Source organism: Diceros bicornis, unplaced genomic scaffold, assembly GCF_020826845.1.
Source record: "Diceros bicornis minor isolate mBicDic1 unplaced genomic scaffold, mDicBic1.mat.cur scaffold_54_ctg1, whole genome shotgun sequence".
Lineage (NCBI taxonomy): Eukaryota > Metazoa > Chordata > Mammalia > Perissodactyla > Rhinocerotidae > Diceros > Diceros bicornis.
The window spans coordinates 1,001,219-1,023,796 of NW_026691418.1; the positions used below are offsets into that span (position 1 = coordinate 1,001,219).

General features: G+C 46.1%; 1 protein-coding gene across 1 annotated transcript; it reads right to left on the bottom strand.

The window, feature by feature from the left end:
- Positions 1-20,520: 20,520 nt before the first annotated feature.
- LOC131403050 (ral guanine nucleotide dissociation stimulator-like) lies at positions 20,521-22,081 on the bottom strand. Its single transcript, XM_058537442.1, has 3 exons — positions 21,997-22,081; positions 21,015-21,230; positions 20,521-20,646 (listed from the first exon to the last, which is right to left on the bottom strand). Exons 1-3 carry the CDS (start codon positions 22,003-22,005, stop codon positions 20,521-20,523), a joined length of 351 nt encoding a protein of 116 aa, XP_058393425.1. The 5' UTR covers positions 22,006-22,081.
- Positions 22,082-22,578: the final 497 nt, after the last annotated feature.

A 22,578-nucleotide genomic window follows, 5' to 3' on the forward strand; every position in this document is an offset into this window, starting at 1 on the left:
ACCTCTGCCTTTTAGAGCCCTTGCTAAAGGCTCCACCAGTGTTTACATTGAGGAGACCTGGTGCCTAAGCAGACCTGAGCTGACTGGATGGCAGTGAATACGAAGTGTGGTGGGAGACATTGATGTTGGGCCACTGAAGGTGAGAGTGGGACCAGCAAAAGGTGGACCAGAGCAACCCAAATATCATCATCTGATGAATGTATAAACACAATGTGATCCGTATCTCTGTACATTGTATGTTCTTCAGCCATAAAGATATGAAGGACACGTGCTACACCATGGATGCACCTTGAAGACCATCTGCTAATTGAAAGCATCTAGTCAAAGAAGACCACTTATTATATGATTCCATTTACATGGAATGTCAAATATGGGCAAATCTGTACAGACAGGAAGTAAATTTGTGGTTGTTTAAGGTTGGGGGTGGGAGAAGGAAGTGCATGGGTAATACTCAATTATTTCTATTTGGTTCTTTTTACAATTTCTATTTATTGATATTCTCTGTGAATTGAGACATCATTCTCTTTATTTTCGTTGGTCCTTTGTCCCTACTTTCCATTAGCTCTTTGAGCGTATATAAGAGAGTTGTTTTAAAGTCTTTGTCTCATGAGTCCAATGCCTGGGCGTCCTCAGGAAAAACTTATGTCAGTTTCCATTTTATTCATATGAACCGGCTATACTTTTCTCCAGCTTCATATCATTTGTAATTTTGTGGTGGTAACTGGACATTTTGTGTATTAGAATGTGGTCGTTGTGAGAATCAGACTCTTCTCTCTCTCCAGGATTTGCTGTTGTAGCTTTTTATGAGCTGCAATCATCCTTTTGTTTAGTGACTTTTCAAACTATTTTTGCAAAGACTATGTTCTTTGATGTGTGTGGTCACTGAAATCTCTTTTCAGTTGCCTTAACAATCAGCAAGTGACCTGACAGAGATTTCTTTAAATGCAAGGATCCAAAAGAACATATTTTAACAAAAGAAAAACTTAAAATATCTCCAGTCTTTTTTTTTTTGTGAGGAAGATCAGCCCTGAGCTAATATCCATTGCCAATCCTCCTCTCCCTTTTTTTTTTTTTTTGCTGAGGAAGACTGACCCTGGGATAACATCCATGCACATCTTCCTCTACTTAATATGGGATGCCAGCACAGAATGGCTTGACAAGCGATGCATTGGTGTGCGCCCGGGATCCGAACCTGCGAACCCTGAGCAGCCAAAGCAGAGCGTGTGCACTTAACTGCTTGTGCCACTGGGCCGGCCCCAAAATATCTCCAGTCTTTGCAGCTGGGCCCCCGTAGCTCTTCCTTAGACTTTACCCCCTACCTGCATGGAGCCCACAGATCTGCCAGAGGTGCAAGCCCAGGTCTTCTCAGTTCATTTCTGAGCACCCGTCCATCCTGGGCATGCGCATTGCACTCCGGCTTCCCTGGTAGATGCAGTGGCCGTTCTAAGCCTTGATTCCCCAATAAACTTCCTACTCAGATGCCTCTTTTCCAGATTTTTATGTATGTCTCCTGCCCCAACCATCATACCTCACCCAGACATCTACCAGTAGCATAGACCTTTAAATCTTTCATCAGACAATGACACCACTTGGAAAGTCCCTCCTGCCTGAGGAGGAGAAATACCTGTCACCTTCTGCGCTGGTCCCTCAGGGATCCAAAAGACAGATCACTACCACCCAGTCACACAATCACCATATTTGAAGAAGCAGGTTAGTATTTGTCATCTGTCATGAGGGAGCCATGCAAGGAATCTTGGCTCCCATCCTCTCACATCCTCCGCTGTAGTAGGGTATGGCAGCGGGTAGGCATTAACCAAAAACACCACAGTACTTTCTTACCCAAATTCAGCCACATTTTCCTTCATTAATCACTCTTCTGGATGCTGTAAGATTTTTATTATAATTCAGAGTTCTGAAACACTTGATTCTGTCAGTTTTGTCCAACGGAACGGTTGCTTCAGTGGAGAGAATGATTCTGTGAGCACGTTAATTTGCCTTTTTTGTTAACGGAACTGGAGAAATGTTCTGATATGTCACTTTGTCCTTATTCTCCTTCATGTTTATTTTGTTTGGTGGTTGGTTCTCAAAAATTCTTCTTTCATTTCATAGACTTTCTCTTCCATATGAATTTAAGAATCACCATCACGATTTCAAAAAAAGTTATTTTTAAGTTTCTTATGTTGAATCAAGTACTTTTGAGGAAAACAACTCCTCCAATATTGTTGAAAACAACTCCTCTTATATTGTTACCATTCATATCTGCCTGAGCCAGCTCCCAAACTCAATTGAGGGTAGAGGATGTACTCGGTTGAATAACGTCTCCCAAAGATTCAAGTTCACCCAGAACCTCAGAATATGACTTTATTTGCAAACAGGGTCTTTGCAGATGTGATTAAAGATCCGCAGATGAACTCATCCTGCATTTAGGGTGGGGCTTCAATTCAATGACTGGTGTCCTAATAAAAGGACAGGACACAGAGACATGGAGGGAAGAAGATCACGTGGAAAACGTAGGCATAGTTTGGAGATCTGCTGCCACAAGACAGGGAAGCAGGTACCACCAGGAGCTGGAAGAAGTGAGGGAGGATTCTCTGCTGTTGGTAAACTGAATCAATTGTAGGGCTCCCCTTTGTTCTCACTCAAACCACCAAATCCTAATAGTACCTTGTCTTAAAAATTCTGATTATCACGTGGCTTATCATATGGATGTCCTGAAGATCATGGACCACGCCCGATGTCATCATTTAAATTTCTCATGTCCACAATTATCACATATGAACACCTTCGTTTTTCAATGTAACTCATTGAAATCATGGTCTACATCTAAGAATTCATCAAGAATAAATTAAAGGTATGGGAAAGAAAACCCAACTAAAGTTAACTTAAAATAATTTAACAAAATATAAGAGGGAAGAAAACATCCAATGAGGGAAGAAATCAGCTCATGGTAACGAGACTTAAGGAGTGGATTGTGTCCAGGCACTGAGATGCAGCATACAAATGAGGGGACAGGTCTTGTCCTGACCGTCCGCCAAGCCCACCCCTACTCTGCTGTCCTCCCAGCGGGCCTAAGACCCTGTCAGTGGCTCCTACACTGTGACCTCTCTCAGCTCCACTCCCCAGAACTCTAGGTTTGGCAGGTAAGAACCCCATGTATACCCAGCTCTACCTCCTGTTAGATAAAGGGTCCTGTGCCTGGATCCTATTGGACCAGAGAGGGCCATTTGACACCCTCTGTCCCAGGACATCAGGGGGTTTGGAATATGCAGATTAGCTCACACTGAGGAATTAGAACAGCCTAATCCTAGGGAGGAGTCAGCCCCACACCAAAGCTGTGGGCTCCAGGAGGGAGTCATTGTTGTGTCAAATCCAGAGGCCATTGTCAGGAGCCACAAGGCACAGCTGTCCACCTCCACTCACTCTCTGCCCTTCTGTTTCTCAATCACTATGAACTTCTGAAATAGGCTTCCTTCCCCATGGCTGCTAAGACTGCTCTATCAAAGCTCTTCAAGAAAGTCCAGAAAATTCCAGATCCTTCCAAAACCACATCAGTCCTTTTCCATCCTGACCCAGTAAAAGAGTCCTACCATCTGACTTCTGCAACTTGACCCTTTTTGCCACCAAATATTGTTCATCACATATTTATTGAATAATTATGGTGTGACATACTCTGTGAGCAGGTGGACAAGTATCGTTGACTCAGGACCTAGTGTCAAGGTGAAGGCAGGGAGCCTGCTGCCAAGATTCACTCAGTGCAAAATGCTCCCAAACAACATTTTCCTTGTTAAGAATCTAAGGTGAATTCTATTTTAAAAAATCATCGAGGTTATTTTAGGTAACAGATAAGGCTGTAACAGGTAGACTAAGGGCTAGTTAAATTATATGAAAATGGCTTGTATTTGAGTTAGCATTTGGCAAAGATAAGGATACATCTTATGTTAGAATGAGATATAAAAGCAAGCTTAGTAAAGTAAAACTTTTATGGAATCAAATTAATTTAACGTTAAACAACGTTAAAGCTCTTCACAATAGGTATCATCTTTTCCTGATTGCAAGTATTCTAAATAAATATAACTAAAAATACTAAATTATCCCTTAGGCCAAATTACCTTTAATATACAAGTGAATAAGAATCATGGTAAGCAGAAATTGCAGTATACAAGGACAAGTAAAGATCTTCTTTCCTGTCACATGAAACCCGATCTTTCACTCACACAACTGTCGACTCTTCACATTTATATCTCTCAAAAGAGTTTAATAAAGTACAATTATAAAATGACAAAGCATCACGGTCCAGAGCAAGAAGAGGGGTTGACATTAAATGAGGTGAGTGAAACTGGGGACTGTTCATGGGGAACCACTTCCCCAGGGCCACAATTCTTGGCTTCTTCAGCATGACCTTCTCCTATTTTCCATCAGGTCCCAGAACATCGTTCCTGGCTCCTTGCTCTCTCTGCCTCCCTGTCAAACCTGTCTGCCCTCAGGGCATCAGTCAGTCTTTCCTTTGCTTTTTTCACTTTCTGACTCTGTCTCCAGATGTCTATATAAGTTATGGGCTGTCTGTAGAGTGGTTGGGGGAGAGTGAGACCCACTCCTGGGATCACCTCTGCCCAGTCTGAAGACTGTGTGGCAGTGGAGTTGAGGCTGGGGTTTAGAGACCCAGCACCAACACAGCCCAGGTATTCACCTGGACCACCTGGTGCAATTATATTTAAGGTATTTGTGATATAGAAAATACTTAAAAGTTCTCCTTCACTGCAGCAGGCCCGGAGTCCCTGCAGTATCCTGAATGCACAGACTTATGGAGGGTTCTGCAGAGTCTCCTCCCGTTGACTGTACCTGACCTCATTGCCAGGGTGGGAAGTTATCCTTGTAACTGGTCTCTTGAAAACGCAGCGGGTGAGTCTTATAGGAAGTGCAGACCTTTCACGATGTCTCCACTTGCTCTTGGCTAAATGGGCCTGTCTTTTCTTCTCTGAAGTCTGTGGCATCATATTTCTTTTGAGCTTCCCCTTTCAAAACAAAATGAAATGTGAAATCTGAATAAAATGGGGGATGCAGACTGCCAGCCATGGAGAATGTTCTCACCTCATTTGGATCTTCCATCCTCCTGTATCCTGGAGAAATATCTCTCAAACTGCCCTGTGCATCACAATCATCTGGAGGATTGTTAAAATACAGATTGCTGGACCACAACCCAAGAAGCCCTGGGGAGGTCTAAGAATTTGCGCTTCTCATTGTTCCCTGATGATGCTGATGCTGCTGGCACAGGCACCACACACTGAGAACTAGATCCTGGGATATCAAGCTGATATGAGTCAAGGGCAGAGAGGACTATGAAAACTAGATAGTCGTGTGCCCAGAGCATAGTAATTTAGTGCCTCATCTCTAATGAAATCATGTTCCTCTCAGCAATTTGATGCTCACTTCACTTGCACACGCAAGTCCCATCTTCACTCAAATATTCTCCTGTTCATAAGTGAATAACTCACACAAGCCATATTCCCATCACACAGTCCTATCCACTGTAAATAACCATTTTTCCTCCCCTGACTCTTCCTCTCTCCTCCTACTCCTCCCTGTCAATCTGGGTTCCACCATCTGACTTAACACAATTGATGCTTCTTAGAAGTCAATCCTGCTCTCACATTTGTTCCACTTCCACACCCTCTTCTAGGCCATCCCATCCATTTCCCTGGCTTCAAATACCAGTAATGAACTAGAAATGCGCGGAGAGTCAGCACACATCTGGCTTCAACCCTGAGACCCAAATATCCATCTGCCCACTCACCACATCAGTGATAACTCGATGACTCAGCTTGCAGTTAGCTGGTCCCAAGTTGAACAAACCAGTTCTCCAAAGAATCACCCATATCTCAGGGTCCCCTAATCTCACTTTTTGGTACTGATATCCTTTCTACACCTGAGTGCCATTCTGGACACCCTGCCACTCCACACTTGTACATCAATGAACCATCCGTCCTCCCTCCTGAATCCACATAAAAATTCTCCACTTTTGAATAATTCTTGAGCACCTTTCAGATTTCCTACAAAATGTCATTTCCACAGAGTGGCATTTGCTGATCCAGCTATCAAAATTAATGTCACATTGTCTCTGTTAATTTTTAAAATTTTTAATTGTACGTGTATTATCATCTATTTCTCTCATAATGTTTTTCTCACTGAATTGGATACTCCATGAAGTGAAGACTAATGTGGACTGTAATGTTTTACACTGCCGTATTCACTCATTGCTGTGCCCTTAGAAGGTACTCAATATATTAATTGAAAGAAATTATTCAAACTCCAATGCTTTCTAAAATTTTCAAAAAAATTCACTCGACTGAAGTTATACCAGGATATAACATGTTTTGTGGTATACTGCAATAAATTATCACTAATATTGCAAATCCTTTCTGTCTGTAATTCATTTTAAGTGTCTAGCAACAATAATCTATTTGAAATGTAAACCTAATCAGTGCACCTTTCCTTTACAATCTTTCATTTCTGTCTTCAGTTACTCTTTTTTTCTGTGTGTGAGGAAGATCGGCCCTGAGCTAACATCTGCCAATCCTCTCTTTTTTTTTTTGCTGAGGAAGACTGGCCCTGGGCTAACATCCATGTCCACCTTCCTCTACTTCATATGAGATACCGCCACAGCATGGCTTGACAAGAGGTGCATTGGTGCACCCCGGGATCCCAACCGGCGAACCCTGGGCTGCCTCAGCAGAGTGCACGCACTTTATTGCTTGCGCCATCAGGTCAGCCCCTCAGATACTTTTTAACAGTGAAGTCATAAATCTTGTTTCATCCCTGTTGTCCTGCCGTAATGATTAATACCATCCCTTTCATTCTACAACATGTCCCAGTTTGGAGGGAAAGTTATTTGATCCTCCCATTTATAGAGCACCTATTATAAGCCAAGTTATGTACTAAAACCCATGATCCAGAATTTAACTTAAAAAGTCACTGCCCCTGTTTATTTTAATCTTAGTGAAAGGGATGAGTTAATAAAGAGACTAATGAATGTGTAATATAGTGTTAGGTATAATTAGATCCTGTAATAAACAGTAAGGGCTATGCAGAGAGACAGAGACAAATGGAGGGATGGAGGAAGAACAGTAAGGAGTGATAAAGGGAAAGAAATTACCTACAATTATTTCATTTATTTATTTATTTTGTGAGGAAGATCAGCCCTGAGCTAACATCCATGTCAATCCTCCTCTTTTTTTTGCTGAGGAAGACTTGCCCTGTGTTATCATCTGTGCCCATCTTCCTCAACTTTATGTGGGATCCCGCCACAGCTTTGCCTGACAAGTGGTGCCTTAGTGCGTGCCCAGGATCTGAACCCAGGCTGCCAGCAGAGGAGCGTGCGCACTTAACAACTATGGCATGGGGCCACCCACCTACAATTATTGATGATGAAGAGATTAGGGAAGGACTAACTGATGAGGTGATATTTGAGCACAGAACTGAATATTTTTTAAAAAAGACCAATCACATTGTGGGTAAATATTTTTCCAGAGATGGGAACTATGTGAAAGGTGCAGGGCTGAATACTAATTCCACTTCCCAGTGATTTTGTTGGTTAAAAACAAAACAAAACAAATATCTGGCCTATTAACCCAAGAAAGCTCCCTCTACAGAAAAGTACAATACCTTGAACATTACCTAACAAACATTAACACCTAAGAAACAACTTTCAGTAAGGTTTCTTCTTGTTTTAAGAGCTACGGCCTGCTCACTTAAAGAGGTTTCACAGAAGGACAAAGTGTAGAAATGGACATTCTTGCCGTCCATATGGATTCCACGCTCACCAGAATAGGCTGGCTTGGAAAACAGAACAATGCAGATTCCTCCATGGCTGCAGAGTTGTCCTGCTGACCCCACTGCTGATGTGCAGACAGCCTGTGGATTGCTGGAAAAGGCAGGGACTTCTGCCTCTGATTTCCCTTTTATGGAGGAAGGGAGTGGATAATCCAATCAGTGGATGATCCAGAAGAGACATCTTGTCTCTTATCAATGGGATTTGAGAGATTCCTAAAGCTTTATACCTAAACACAAAAATGTTGGATTATTGACACTGTCAGATACTGTTGGTAGATGAAAACATTTAATACAATTGTGTGGGGAGGTGGTATTTGCAGTTTCTATCAATATTTTAATGTATCCTTTTTCTTCCACTATGGATACCTTCTGTAAAATTAGAAATGGAAGTGTGTACGTACAAAATGTCCATACAACTTATGTTTTAATAGGAAAAAATAGAGACTGTGTAAACGTTTATCAATAAAAGAATGTCCAAAATTTTTATTAACAATTCTCTAGAACATAGCACACAGCCATTAAAAAGAATTTAGTATTTTGTGCATTAACATCTCAGGTAATTTCCAGTAACCTTGTAATTATTTCAACCGTCTTACTCTTTCCCTTCCCTTTGACCTGAATAATTAATGTTCCTTTACTCTCTTTACTTCACTGATGTTGATTTAACACTTTTATTATTCCATTAATTCCTCTATAAACTTATTAGTTGAAATCATATAGAAATCTTTAATTGAACTAATGGTTAAATCCCGAATCCTTAATACAGTCTAATATGAATAATTACTTTTACCATCTCCCCCAAATGCTAATACCTTCAACACTTTCAATTCTATTTTTAACCTTCCTGACATTTGTATTACTGTTTTCATGCATTTTATTCTACATATATTTTAATCTCCATGAGAGATTTCTAGAATTACTTCACAAAATAAAATTCATTTATATTTATTTATAAATTATCCTTTCCTTTCCTCTTCAGTCCTTCCTGAATTCCTGATTTTCAACCTGGGATCATATTCCTTTGGATGTGATAACTCACTGCAGTATTTCGTCTAATTCAAGGCTACTAACAATGAAAAGTTTCACTTTAAGTTTTTCTAGAACATTGTAATTTGGGGCACTATTGCTGCTGGGTGTAGAATACTGGTTTGACATGAGATTTCTTTTAGCATTTTAAAAATGCTGCTCTGTTGATGTCTATCTTATTTTCTTTATGGGTATAAATCACCAATTGGCCTTTTTCTTGCTTATTTGGCCTCTCTAGTCCCTAAAATCCATTACATTAACTTTGGATTTTAGACCATAGTTTATTTCATTAATATTTCCTGTATATGCACTCTGCTTAGGGAATCTTGAATTAATTGAACCTGTGGATTGATGTCTTTCTTCAACTGGGAACATGCTTGTGTATTTTCACTTCTGATATCAATTCCTCCCCACGTTCTCTCTACTCCCCTTTTAAGCACACCCCATGTGTCTTCTAATTCTACCCTGAATTTTCCAATGTCATTGACCCTATGGTTTTCTTGAGAGATTTGCTCTTGAACTGTCTTCCACTTTAGTAAACCAACCTTTTGCTGGAAACAATTCCTTCTTAATTACTTAAGTTCTTAATTTCAGTTCTAACATAAACGCAATATATAATTGAATTTTTTTAAAAAAGAGATAGCAGAGCAGTTTGACACTAAGGAGAAAATGATTTCCTTTTGATACAATAAAACTTAAATAGATAAGAGAAAATTATATATTGGATCATATTAAGATATATGAGGAGCCAGTATTCATTAAAATTCACCAGTAAGACAGAGTGGGTGGAAAACCTGAGTATCTTGTTCTTTGTACTGATGTGGACTACATTTTGAAATGATAATATTTAGATTTCTTGGGTTAAAGAAAAATGTTATAAAATCCAGTTTCATCTGTTTGTGTTTACTTCTTTAACATGTGTTCTGGAAAATTTAAATGACATAGGTCACGTTGTGATGTCTCTGTTGGTCTTGGTTGGATAGAGCCATGATGTGATGGTTAACTTTAGGTGTCAACTTGATTACACTCAGGGGTGCCCAGATAGACTGTTAAGCATTATTTCTGGGTGTGCCTGTGAGGACGTTTCTGGAAGAGATTAGCATTTGATTCCATAGTCTACATAAACAAACCCACTCTCACTAGTGTGTGTGGGCATCATCTAATCTGTTGAGGGCTCAATAGAACAAAAAGCAAAGAAAGGCGCATATAACTAAAATAGGAAAAAATCAACAAAGAGGAAATATGGGGTTTTGTAATTTAGGTTACTAGAGCAAGAGAGTTCACTGTGTGGAAATGCTAATTCGTAGGAGAACTGAAAGGTGATTAGAAATAAATCAGAAGTGGATAACTTGTAGGTAGATTCAGAAGGGTGGATGGATGGTTCATTGATATGTGAGTGTGGGGTGGCAGGTTGTCCAGAGTGACACCCAGGGGTAGACAGGTTATTACCACAAATAAGTGAGTTTGGGGACACTGAGAGAGAAGCAAATTATTTGGGGAAGTGATTTGTTCAACTTGGGACCTGGTAATTGTGAGTTGAGTCATAACTGATGTGGTGAGTGGGCAGGTAGATAAATGGGTCTGGGGATCAGAGTTAAGTCTCTGTTGATTCTTTGGACATGTTTGGCTCATTAGTGGTATTTGAAGCCAGGGAAATGGATGGGGTGGCCCCGGAAGGAGGGTGCAGATGGGGAACAGGTGTCAGAGCAGTGCTGACTTCTGTGAAGCATCAGTCGTTGTGGGGTGGTCATAAAGAGAAGCCAGGAAATTGCTCAGGAAGTTTAGACAGGCAAGAGCAGGACAGTGTAGGGTGGTGAATCCCAAGGACAAATGGTCTTTTAAAAGGACATTGGAGTCCGCAATGTCACGTGCTACTGCAGAACGTGTCAGATCAATCATGAAAAGTCCCTAGTGGATTAGTAAGAGACATGGCTTGTGAGGTTAGCAAGAGAAGCAACCGCAGAATCTGAGTGGGATTGGGTGGGCACTGTGGAAACAGAGGCATTGGGATATATGTGAACTTTTCACAATGGATCCCTGGCAGGAGGAGGAGAGGAGGGGTGTGGAGGGTGAGGACTATTAAGAATGCTGGATGAAAGATTGGTTTGTAGATGGTAAAGATTTGTGCATATTTGAAACTTGAGGGATGATTCCAGGAGTGAAGTTATGGAAAGCACAACAAATATTGAGGGCATAATGTCATTGAAATGGAAGGAAAAGATAAAAATCAGAGTGGTTTCAGCCAAGAAATCAATTTCTTTGCATATAACAGAAAAGGTGTGAGAAATGATTTTCTCATGAGGAATATTTGTAGATCTGATGACTAGAGAGTGAAATAGTTCTTTTCTGGGGGTTAACAATTTATCTGTGAAATATGGAGGAGGTCGGAATATAGAGATTTATGGAACTCAAGAAATTGAAAGAATTGAGTAGAGCATTCAGGAAGCATTAGAGAAATGCATATAGGTCCATTGGTTGCTGTTGATTCTTTGTTGGGATACACAGACTTCTGGTGCATTCTCTGTTCAGTGCAAGTGTCAACATGGCATGGCAGGTATTTGAAATCATCTGAAGTGTGCAGGGTGGATATGATGGCAATAAGGAGTCTGGGAGCATGGTCAGTGGATGATTGAAATGATGGACTGTGGAAACTGAGATTAATAGACAGGAGTATGAGAAGAAAAGAAAGAGAGGCTTGTGAAGATATTCCTGCTGGAGTAATCTAATTTATTAAATAATGATTATTTAGAGTGGATTTCTTTGTGTAAAAACTGGAAATGTGGAAATTTGTGTTGGGAATACGGTGTTTCTGAATTACTGATTTGCGAGCAGGAGAATTTTGGGTGAAGATAGGATCGGGGTGTGGAAGTGAATGACTAGGGATGGAATAGTGAATAATGTCATTAGAGATGAGGCACTAAAAGGAGCTATGGAGTCCTTGGAACTCGTGTGTCCCAATAACAGTGGGCTGTGGGGCACCAGCATGTGTGTATTTGACCATGACAGAGAGAGGGGGAGAGGAACGAACTGAAGCAAGATGGCGGATGGCAAGTGGTCTGGATTTGACAATGGATAATGACCTTGAGCTTTCTGTCCTTGTCTCACATCAGCATGATGGTGTCACTGAATCCTGTTCTCCACGTGTGGTCCCTGTACCAGCAGCATCAACATCACCTCTTAGAAATGATAATTCTCCATTCCTTCCCCAGACCTACTAGGGTTGAGGTCTAGCAATCTGAGTTTTAAAAACCCTCCTATGATTGTGATGCACAGTGGGATTTGAGACACATGTCTCCATGGATAGAAGGAGGGTGGAATATCCACGCGAGCTGAGAACGTTCTCCATGGATAATAGTCTTCATCCTCCATTTTGTTCAAATTTCACATTTTATTTTGTTTTGAAAATGAAAGATCAAAAGATATGCCCCGACTTCATAGTGGAAATGGTAAGACCATGAAACTAAACACAACCAGAAAACTGAAGATCTATGCACCCTGAAGCCTAAGGAGCTGCATATTCCAGAGGCCAGTTACTGGAATAACTTCCCAACCTGGCGGTGAGGTCAGATGCAGTCAATGGGATGAGACCTTTGTGAAGCCCCAGCAAGTCTGTGGATACAGTAGACTGCAGGGACTCCAGGCCTGCAGCAGTGAAGGAGAACTCTCTAAGTTCTTTGAAGTCGCAAATACCTTCGAAACAGTCGCACAGGCTGGTCCATGTGAATCCCTGGATCATGCAGGGGCAGAGGGATCTGCACACCAGCCCTGATCCCACCCCGGCCCACTGTCCATATTGGGCAGAGATGAGTCCAGGAATGGGTCTGGGTCTCTCACTGACCCTCTGCAGGCAACAGGCATATTCTAGAGATATCAGGAGACAGACACAGAAAGTGAAGAAAAGCATGGGAGAGACTGTGGTCTCGAGGACAGACGAGATTGCCGGGTAAGCAGACATAGCAAGGAGCCAAGAAAGACATCCTGAAAACACAGTGAGGAAAGCAGCTTCAGTGTTGAAGAAAAGGTGAGTGGTGCCGTTGAGAAATTCTCCATGAGATAGGCTTGACTCTCACAGCATCTCTTTGTAACGTCCATCATGATCTTGACCTTTCATGGTAAACCTCAATATTTATTTATTTGAGTATACTTGGTGAGTTTTCTCCTTTTTATATTAAAATTGATAGGATAATTGAAGCTGAGGAATTAGTGTTTTGAACTTACATTTGTTTTTTCTAGAACTTACACTCAATGAAGAGATGATACCTACTTGAATGAGATTTGTCTTTTAATGTATATTAAATCCGATTCCAGACATTTTTATTGTGATTTTGTATTTTTTTTTTTTTCTGAGAAAGCTTCACCGAGATAACATTTGTTTTCAGTCTTCCTCTAATTTCTATACAGGTCACCGTCACGGCGTGGTTGCTAATGAGTATTGTATGTCCGTGCCTGGTAACTGGACCTGGGCCACCAAAGCACAACATGCCAAACTTAACCCCTCGGCCAGGGGCCAGCACTATGATTTTGCATCTAATTATAACATAAAATCCATCAATCTTTTTCTTCATTGTCACATGGTAATTCAGACATAGGTGATTTCTATATCATGAATTAAGTATCTCTTCTCTGTTACCTGGCAAATTTGTGTAGCTTTGATTTTGGAATATAAACAATGAGCATACCCCCTGGGGACATTATGTTCCACTCAGAGAACCTTGCAGCAGGCTCATTGCCTTCCTTCCCACATTAGATCCAGAGTCGTGGAAATGTGGTTGCCTTGCACACAGCACAGAATACATAGGAATTACTCAACAAACATGTGATAAGTGAACAATTGGTGGCATCATCAGGTCATTCACAGAAGCCAGACTGAGAGAGAACTTCCTTAGGGCAGCAAGGAGAAGTATTCCTTTATATTTGTGATGTTAATATTTGTAACATTGCAATGTGAACAGCAAGTATACTGCTTTTATCAAAATTGTGTTCTGAAGGTTTTCAAAAATCTCGAAATCTCAGAGTAGAGATAAATCAATCTCTGTGAATCTGTGACTTGCTTCAAAGATTGTCAACTCGTATACCATCTGACTTTGTTTATCCTCACACCAAGACCCTAAGAATTAACCAACTGAGATGGCTGAGAGCACATAATTTCAGCTGTAAATATTTCAGTTTCTCTTACAGCTGAGGGATTTTTTGAACACAAACACAATAACGTTATCACATACAAAAATAAAAATGTCATTCGGATAATCAACTATCTAGTCAGTATCCAAAGTCTCCCAGTTTTGTCAAGGTTATTTCCTGGTTTTACATTTTATTTGAGTCAGGATCTTAATGAAACCCTTCTTTTGCAATTGGTTGATCTGTTTCTGAAGTCACTTTTAATCTCTTAGTAGTTCATGCATCTTGGGATTTGGGTGGGATATGAGTGTGTGTGTTTGTGTGTCTACACCGATGTGTGAATTCTTTCTTTCCCGGATGACAGGGCCCTGGAAAGAAGGGCCTGGGCTGTGGGAACCAGGATTTCTACTCTGCTTCTGGCTGAACTGAAAAGGCCTCCCTGGGTGACACTTGCAGTCTTCAGAAAGGAGGGGGAAGAAGTATCAAGGAAGTCAATACAATGGCCCTTGTCTTACAGGGTGTTTCCAGGGCATGATGTTCAAAATGCTGGGTGGTAACACTTTAGCTCCTTTTCCTGGGGTGGGTTCTTGGGGTGAGCTCTGAGCAATGTCTGTTCACCACCCACGAGGGGAGCATTTCAGTATTTTAATTGGTAAGGTTGTGTCTGTTGTGTCTGTGGTGTTTAAGATTGGTGATATTCCCCTGCTGCACCCACTTCTATACCTGCCCCTCTCCTGCCTCATCTTTCAAAACTCCCAACAGGAAAGTTTCACATCCCTGTAACACAAATCCACATAACCACAGCACAGACTGGAGAAAAGAACACAGATGTCCCAGGGGCTATGTGCTCTATGCGTTCAGGCCCAAATGCCCCTTTGGGACAAGTCAGTAACAACACGACTGAGTGTGTAAACTAGTGATTGTCTGAGACCATGGACCTCAGAAGCACATGGGCCCAGATGTCACCCTGGGCAGCAAGGGACGGTGTGGGTCATTCAGTGGACAGGATTAAGGTCTATTGTCCTGGCAAACCAGAGCTCACCCCTGATCCATCAGGCACAGTCGGGGAGGAATGGCCACGATGTACCTGACAGAGAGGCTGGGGGCCTTCTAGCGAATTTCTGTGCAAAGAGAATCATACAAGGAAGTGTGGGGATGCTGTAAATCCTAGTTCACAGAGAGCAGTGAGGTTTATGGAACAAAGTCTGATTGTACCTTTAAAAGCTGCATCGTGAATCTTTCCCTCTGGATATGAAACAAGCAGGAAAAGGACTTCCAAGTGCATGGGGCAGGATCCTAGGAGGATTCCAATCGAGGTGAAGGGTGAACAGGGAGCCCTAGAGGCGGCCTGAGGGGGATGTCCTGTCGGTCCTTAGTCCATCTGCACATGGTATTCCTCTGGCCTTGTCCCTTCCACAGGCAAACTTTTCTCTTTTGACTTTTTTTCCTCATTTAGTGTAGATGCAAATCCAGAGACTGATTAGAAAATGGCAAGTTCCAATATCTAATCAAAAGAAACCTCAACAAGAGAAGCAAAAAACATTCCTTCTTCCTTGAAAGCTGTAGAAAGACAGCCACTATCCTAGGGAAGGACATGGTCCTGGTAAGTGCTATTTGAAAAACACCCACATTTCAGTGGTTGTTGCTCTGCCTGGAAAAGTCCCTCCAACCTCTACCTCCAGGGAGATCTGAGGGGCTGTCTCTGCTCCTGTCCCAGGTGAACCACAATAAAATGCACCTGTCTTCTGAGGAAGGGGAATTGAGGGTGTCATTCAGTAGCCAGGGAGGAGACTTGTCCTCCCCCCTCCCTTCTGCCACATACAATAAGCTGTAACCATACACGAGTTCTTAATTCAAGGAGGAAAGTGAGATTCTGTGTCTTGTTTACATGAGCATAAGCAGTGAAAGAACCACACCACAACACCCAGGCTGTGACAGAAACAGGATATAACATAAGAGTCAAATCTACCATTTACTATTAAAGAAATAATATTGCTCCTCACCAATGGGTTAATAGTCGGTGCGGTGCAGATGTCAGGGAGTTGGAAGGGGTTCGGCCCTCTCTCTGGGGCTTTAGGGGAAACCAGGGAAAGTCTTAGGATGTCCTCCTTCACTCAGGTGGGAAGATCTGGCCCGGTGCACCCCGAGGGCGCCAGTGTCCCCGCTGCTCAGGAGGAGCTGAACTTGTGGTCTCCAGAGTGTTATGGCTCCTTGCCAAGGGCACGGTGGCTGAAGAGAAGAAACAGACTATTTTGGAGTGCCTCCCTGAGATTCACGGCACACCTCCCTGCCCCCCTGCACTCTGATCCAAACCCTGTGCCGAGTGCTCAGTCCATCAACAGCACCCCGTTTGTCCCTGATGCGGGAGGCATCATTTAGCATCACCCATTTCAGAGGAGGCAACCGAGTCCCAGAGAAGAGAGGGGAGCAGCCTTTCACAGCCCTGGTCAGCAGTGGAGCTGGGATCCAGGCCCATGCTTAGCCTGAAGCTATACTGAGCCACTGGATTCAGCCGCTGCTGGTTCCAACACTCACTAGGCCCTGAACTGGAGGATGGCCAGTTCTTTCTCTTGAAGAGCCGTGTTTTGCTCGCCTTCTGGTGTATGGGCTCCAGCCAGCAGGAGAGGCAGTAGCTACAGGACAGAGCGGCCTGTGAGCTACCAGAGCCGCACCTCAGGTGTCCCTCCCAGAGCCTGTCAGCAGCTGAGTCCCGGTGCTCCATGGGTCACCATGCATTGAGGTCTGGGGCTGATAAGGGAGCCAGGCCACACGCTCTGAAGACGGCCATCAGAGAGAGTTTGGCCTGCCCTCACCCAATTCCTATGCCCTCACCTCTCATCGACACTGAGGGGCTCCATCGCCTGGAACCAGGCCCCAAATCGCCCTTTGGGCTCCAGGTCATACTTATTTGCAGCCTGCTGGACAAGCTGGATCCTCCTGTTGACTTTGCATTTCTGGGAGGAAAGACAAGGTGCAGACAGGGCTTGGGTGGGGAACTCTGCCAGGGACTTGTGGGGAGTGAGGATCTGGTCTGGGGTCTGTGCTCACTCGGGAACCCTCCTGCTTTCCCACTCAATTCAGGACTTGCTTGTCCTCAGAGTTGGCTTGAATTAGTTCCTCATCCAGGAAGGTGTCCTTGATGCCAGCCCTTCCTGCACCCGCCAACGTGATGGGATTCCCAGCTTTGTGGATCTAACTCATCCAGTAAATGTAAGACCCGAGGGATGAGGACACGAAACATCTTGCCACGCGAGGTCTGTGATTTCCAGTTCCCCACCCGTCCCACAGCTGCTCACCTCACGCCATTTCTGGAGGTGCACCAGATTTCCCTGGAAAGGAGACAGCGAATGTCCATCAGAAACAGGCCCCCAAGCCCATAACCAGCCCCTATCCCACCCATTCTCAGGCTGCAGGACTGTCAGTGCCCAGCAGAGGGCAGAATTTCCACAAACAGAACTTGACACTGGGCCAGGCTCTGGGCTCCAGAGCAGGAGGGACAGGGGAGCTGAAGCCAGAAACCTTGTAGCCCACCCATTTCTGGTGACAGACGAGAAGACTGAGGCCTCAGGCAAGAAGGGACAGCTGGACCACAGATGTGCTTCCTGACTTGCAGGGGCTGATGGGACTCCCCCAGGCACAGGTCCTGAGGGGGAGGCTGAGTGCAGCTCAGACACAGCCTCCTGCAGCTCTGCAGGCAGGCAGCTCTGAGCTTCCCCAGGTTGGGGAGCCTCGTGGGGGGCTTACGTGGAGCCTCCGTTCCCGCATCGCTAAGATAAGCTTGACTACCCAGCTCCCAGGGGTGGCCGTGTGGCTCTCATGAGAGGAGGTCTGCCAGGTACTGAGAGCTCAGGGGCCAGTGCAGCGCTTTCTCATCCCAAACCTCAGGTTCCTGCTCCGTGGCCCACCTCCATGTTCACTCACTTCCAGATCATCCTCCATCCCAATGTTCAGCAGCTTCAGGTGATAGAGGTACATGCCCAGGAAGGGGATGACACACTGTGAAATCAGGGTGGGAGGGGTGATGAATCCCACCTCTCATGTGCCCCCATGGACTCTCCCCCAAATCACTTCACCCCATCCTCCTGCCCACCACAGTCTCCCACAGAGAGCAGCCTAGGACCCTCAGCAGCCTCCTCCCAGTTGCCCCCTCCAGGACCACCCAACGTCCCCTGTCAGCTACCAGGGGTGGCTTTTGGCAAATCCCAGGTTGTGCGATCCCTGCCACTCCACCCCCAAATCCGTCCTCGGCCCAGCCATTCCAGGACTCCTCCTGGTCACTTCCAGGGCAGGCATTTCAGGCTTTGGAGCTCTAGGAGCTGGGCTGGAGCAGGAGGGACCCCTCTCTTGGGGAGGCCTCCAGCTGTGAGGGAGGTGACCCCCTCCTCTGACGCCTGGACCCTCCCCCTCAGGCCCCCTCACCTGCTGCAGCCTCTCCTTTACTCCCTGGGGGTCCATCTCCAGGGTGGCCCATACAGAGGTCACATCCTGCAGTGTCAAGGACAGGCTACGGAGGCCATGCTCCCTTCCTCGTGTCTCCCAGGCCCCTGATCTTGGACCCTGGACATCTGGTGTCTATGGCTGCTCCCATTCTAGAGTGCTCTGATTCTAGTCAATCCCAGCTCCAACACTCCCTCTTCTGTGCCCTCAGGCCTTCCCAGGCCCCTAAGCCTCTCTCTTCATCAGGAAAGTGTGAGGAGGACTCCCCATGCCTCTCAGGGTCCCCTGAGGATCCAGTGTCATCTGACTGTTACCAGTACTCTCCCCTCGCACCTCGAGGAGGAGGAGCACAAAGCTCCTGCACATTCCTCTCCCCCCTGTACCTCATCAACCCCTGTGAGGCCTGCACCACAGATCATATCCCTCCATTTCCCAAATGAGGAGACCGAGGCCCACAGAGGGCCGGTGACTTGCTCAAGGGCCCACAGATGAGAGATCGCTCCCCCTACCAGCCAGAGGCCCTGTCCCCCGGCCTTCACTCCTCCTCCAGACACACCTCTGACCAAGGTCCTGTCCTCTGGACTCTCGGGATGTGTCTAGGCCCTTAGTCAGGCTGAGGCATGGATGGGGAGGCAAAAGGTGTCTCAGGGGGCATATCCAAGTGGATTCTGCCTGTCCCAGCCCCCTGGGATTTTCTGACTCCAGGCTGGACCTGAGGCCATGCCAAATGCCTCAGCTCCCTAGGATCCCATCAGGATTGTCCCTGCACAGAACTCCTCCTTCATTCACTCAGGAAGGGGACCCCCTTCTGCCACATCTGAGTGACAGTGTAGGGGGTGACCAGGGTGCTGTGTAATGGTGACATTTGCATCCTTTTTTACTTGGAAACTTCTAATGTCCTGCCAGGAAGGTCCATTCAGAATCTGTAGGTTCCCCGATAATTCTCATTGCCATCTGGGGCGTATCCTTGTCAACAAGGCACCAGGGTAGACTCTCACTGGGTTGTCAGTAATGACCACTATCGGGATAGAGTGCAGAGTCCCAGAGAGCACACAGATCTGTCCCAGATCCACCATACGTTCCAAGGCTGGGCAGCCCGTGTGTCCACTTGGCCTGTGTGACCACACAGTGCCCGTCCCTGGGGCAGGCAGGGTGCTCTTCCCTGCGAGGTGCAGTGAAGACCGAAGGAGCAGCAGGGGCCTGGCTTCCTGAGGACAGCCTCGGCTGTTTTAGGAAGAAAGAAACCCCACCCACTCCATCCACTGGCCAGCCTGGAGGAGGATGAGGGCCAGCTGATGGGCCCGCATGGAAGCCAGAGACCTGCTCATTCTGCCAGCTCCTCACCTCCTGGAACAGTCCAACCAACACCACTCTACGACATGACAAAGGCCTCCTACCCCAAACAGTCCCCACCTGCCCCTGCAGCTCACACCCTCCGCTTCCTGTCAATCTTGACAAGACACACCGTTATTTCTCAGGTAACCTTAAGTGAAAAACTTACCAAAGAACACCCTGCCTGGTCCCTCCTCCCCCTTCACCTTCCCTCCTTCCAGATCTCGAGCCTCCACTCATCTCCGTGAGCAGTTTCCTCCTCTCCCGCTGGTCCATTCTGCACAAGGTTTTAATTTTTTTACAGTTCCTCCTGAGGAGGGAAAAAAGGAATGAAACACTCCGGGGTGGTTTAAAGGTAAATCCCTTTTGTTTGAAAATGCAGAATTATCCAGACAGCCTGGATGAGCATTTTCAGTGTGTCCCCTGAGCCCAGAGGTCTCTGGGACTGGGGAGGGGGCTCTCCTGTTGTCACCTGGGGCCTTCATTCTCTTATCTACTGAACAAACCTGTTTTAAAGAGTCTTGATTTCAAGTGGACAGAGAGTTCTGTTGCTGCAAAGCAAACACTTGAAAATCTTCAATTTGGTTCAATCCAGGGTCTGGCACTTCGGGAAACTGATTCCTGAAGCAGAACCACTGGCCTAAGTTTCCAGAAAGACTCCATGCCTCCCAACCAGGTCAGACCCTGTCCCCAGGGTTCATCATCTCCCAGGAGGTCCCAGCTTACTGAAGGGCAATGGCAGCCCTGTGGGGGGGTGTCTGGTCCACAAAGGTGGTGCTCTCATGGAGAGAGGCCTACCCACCTGGACACCCATCTCCATGTCTTTTTTAAACGCTGAATGGAGGGGCTCTGCATTGCCCAGAGGATGGCATGGAGTGAAGACAGGTTCCTCAGGCCTTGGCACTTCTAGGGAAGGGAAGAGAATGTGTTGTGTGGGGGAACTGGAGCCCTCCTTCCTCTGGCTTCTGTCCCCTCATGGACGTCTCCTGTCCTGGATGAGACAGAGGCTCAGGAAACCCGGGAAGAGCACAGCTGGACCCTGATGAGGAATACTCCCAGGGAGGGGGATTTTAGCTCAAGCCAAGGAAGGAGCCCAGGATGGGGTGAGCTTCCTACCACTGGGACCAGGAGTCAGGTCATCGAGGCCATGGCAGGAGGGGCCTAAGGATTATGCGAAGGCTCAGATCACAGACTTCAATCCTGAGAACTGAGTAAGGAGAAGGAACGGTTCCCATGACTCCAGAGAGGGGTTCCCAGGGCCTCCCACATCTAACCTTGGCCACCTGGATGCAGAGCTCCACCACCCTGGCCCTGTCCTGGGCCGTCATGCTCGGGTCCCCGAGGCAGGTGGTGAAGACACATTTGACCACTCTGCTAAAGTGGGTCATGGTGGCATGGATATTGGGTGCAAGGTGCTCATTGGCCCTGTTGTCCCACTGGGACCAGATGGAGTCCAGGAAGTCATGGGGCATCACTTTCTTGAAGAGCTCCTGGGGAGGACAGGGAGTGTCACTCAGCCCTGCCACAGCCCAGCTCAGCATCCGCAGCCCCCAGTCCCAGGCCAGGTCAGTGATGAGAGCTGGAGCTCAGGAAGCTGAGAATGCGGCCTGAGGCTTGTGGGAGTCCCTGGGTGTTGCCTGTGTCCCCTGAGGGTACCCAGCACAGGATGACCCAGGACCCAATACTGTGGCCCAGGGAAGTGGCATTTGCTCACCGCCCAGTCTCACTTCGTCCAAGCACCAGAGCTCGGCTCCTGCTTGACCATCTCTAGGGGCATCTTCCACCCATTCTGATCATCCTGGGGTCTGACTCCTCTTTCAGATGCACATTCCCCCAAGGGAGCAACAACCACGGGCTTTGTTTGTCTGCCATGTAGTCATGTACACATGAGGTGCCTAATAAGTGCTGAGCCTGTTGAGGCGTCCTGGGCAAATGAGTGAACTACCCAAGGACCAGACAGCACTTCAGTGTGCTTCCCTCCCTCACCAAAGCAGAGAATATGCCCAACTTTCTCTCTGCTGCACCTCATCCATCTGTACAGCAACTCTGCATGGCAGCTGCTCTCAGTGTCCATCTCTACTGTCCACATGAGGACAGCAAATGCTTGGGAGTTAAGAAGGCTGCTCAGGTTACATGAGGGTAAGCAGGGAAGCTGGACCGAGATCATGGGATTCTGGATCAGGAAATGGCAGGTGTGGGGCAGCTCATGGCACAGGGAAGGCCGGCCCCATCTGCCCTGAGAGCCCCACTGCTCACCACATCCATCAGTGTCAACTGCTCTGCCACCAGCTGGGGAGGGAACTCCAAGAAGTCAGGCTTCTCCTCCCTCAGAAGGTTCTTGGTGGTCACGTCCCAGGGGCAGGTGTGTTCTGGGGCTGGATCTGGCTCTGCTGTTATCTCTCCAGGTGGAGGGAGGATTCTCCCTGGAGACAATGGTCCATCTGACTCCTGCTCAGGAGCTGGCACTGGGGCTGGAGCTGATGTTGGTGGTGGCTCTGGCCCTGGAGGGACTGATGGAGGTGACAGTGGCTCCAGCTCTGGCACAGGTGGTGGAACTAGAGCTGGAGCTGGATCTAGCCGTGGATCTGGCCCTTGCTCTGGCTCTGGAGCTGGGGGGAGCTCTTGAGATGGTACTGCAGCAGGAGAAAGAAACAGTGTCACTCAAGTAGCTGACTTCCCCTGTGCCTGTCAAAGACAGGAAAGATCCCACTGCCTTGAAGGGAACAAAGCCTCTGAACACTCAGCAAATTTTCTTCCCAGACTGCAGTCACCTCACCTTCCAGCTCTGCCTCAATGGGCCGTGGATGCTCCAGCTGGACCTGGAGAATGTAGGCGTGG

What these genes read in the sequence shown, in the direction of transcription:
- LOC131403050 (XM_058537442.1), bottom strand. An exon ending in TCTGCATCCAGGTGGCCAAG is followed by an intron (nt 20,647 to 21,014) that starts GTTAGATGTGGG and finishes TCCCTTCCCTAG; the next exon opens with AAGTGCCAAGGCCTGAGGAA.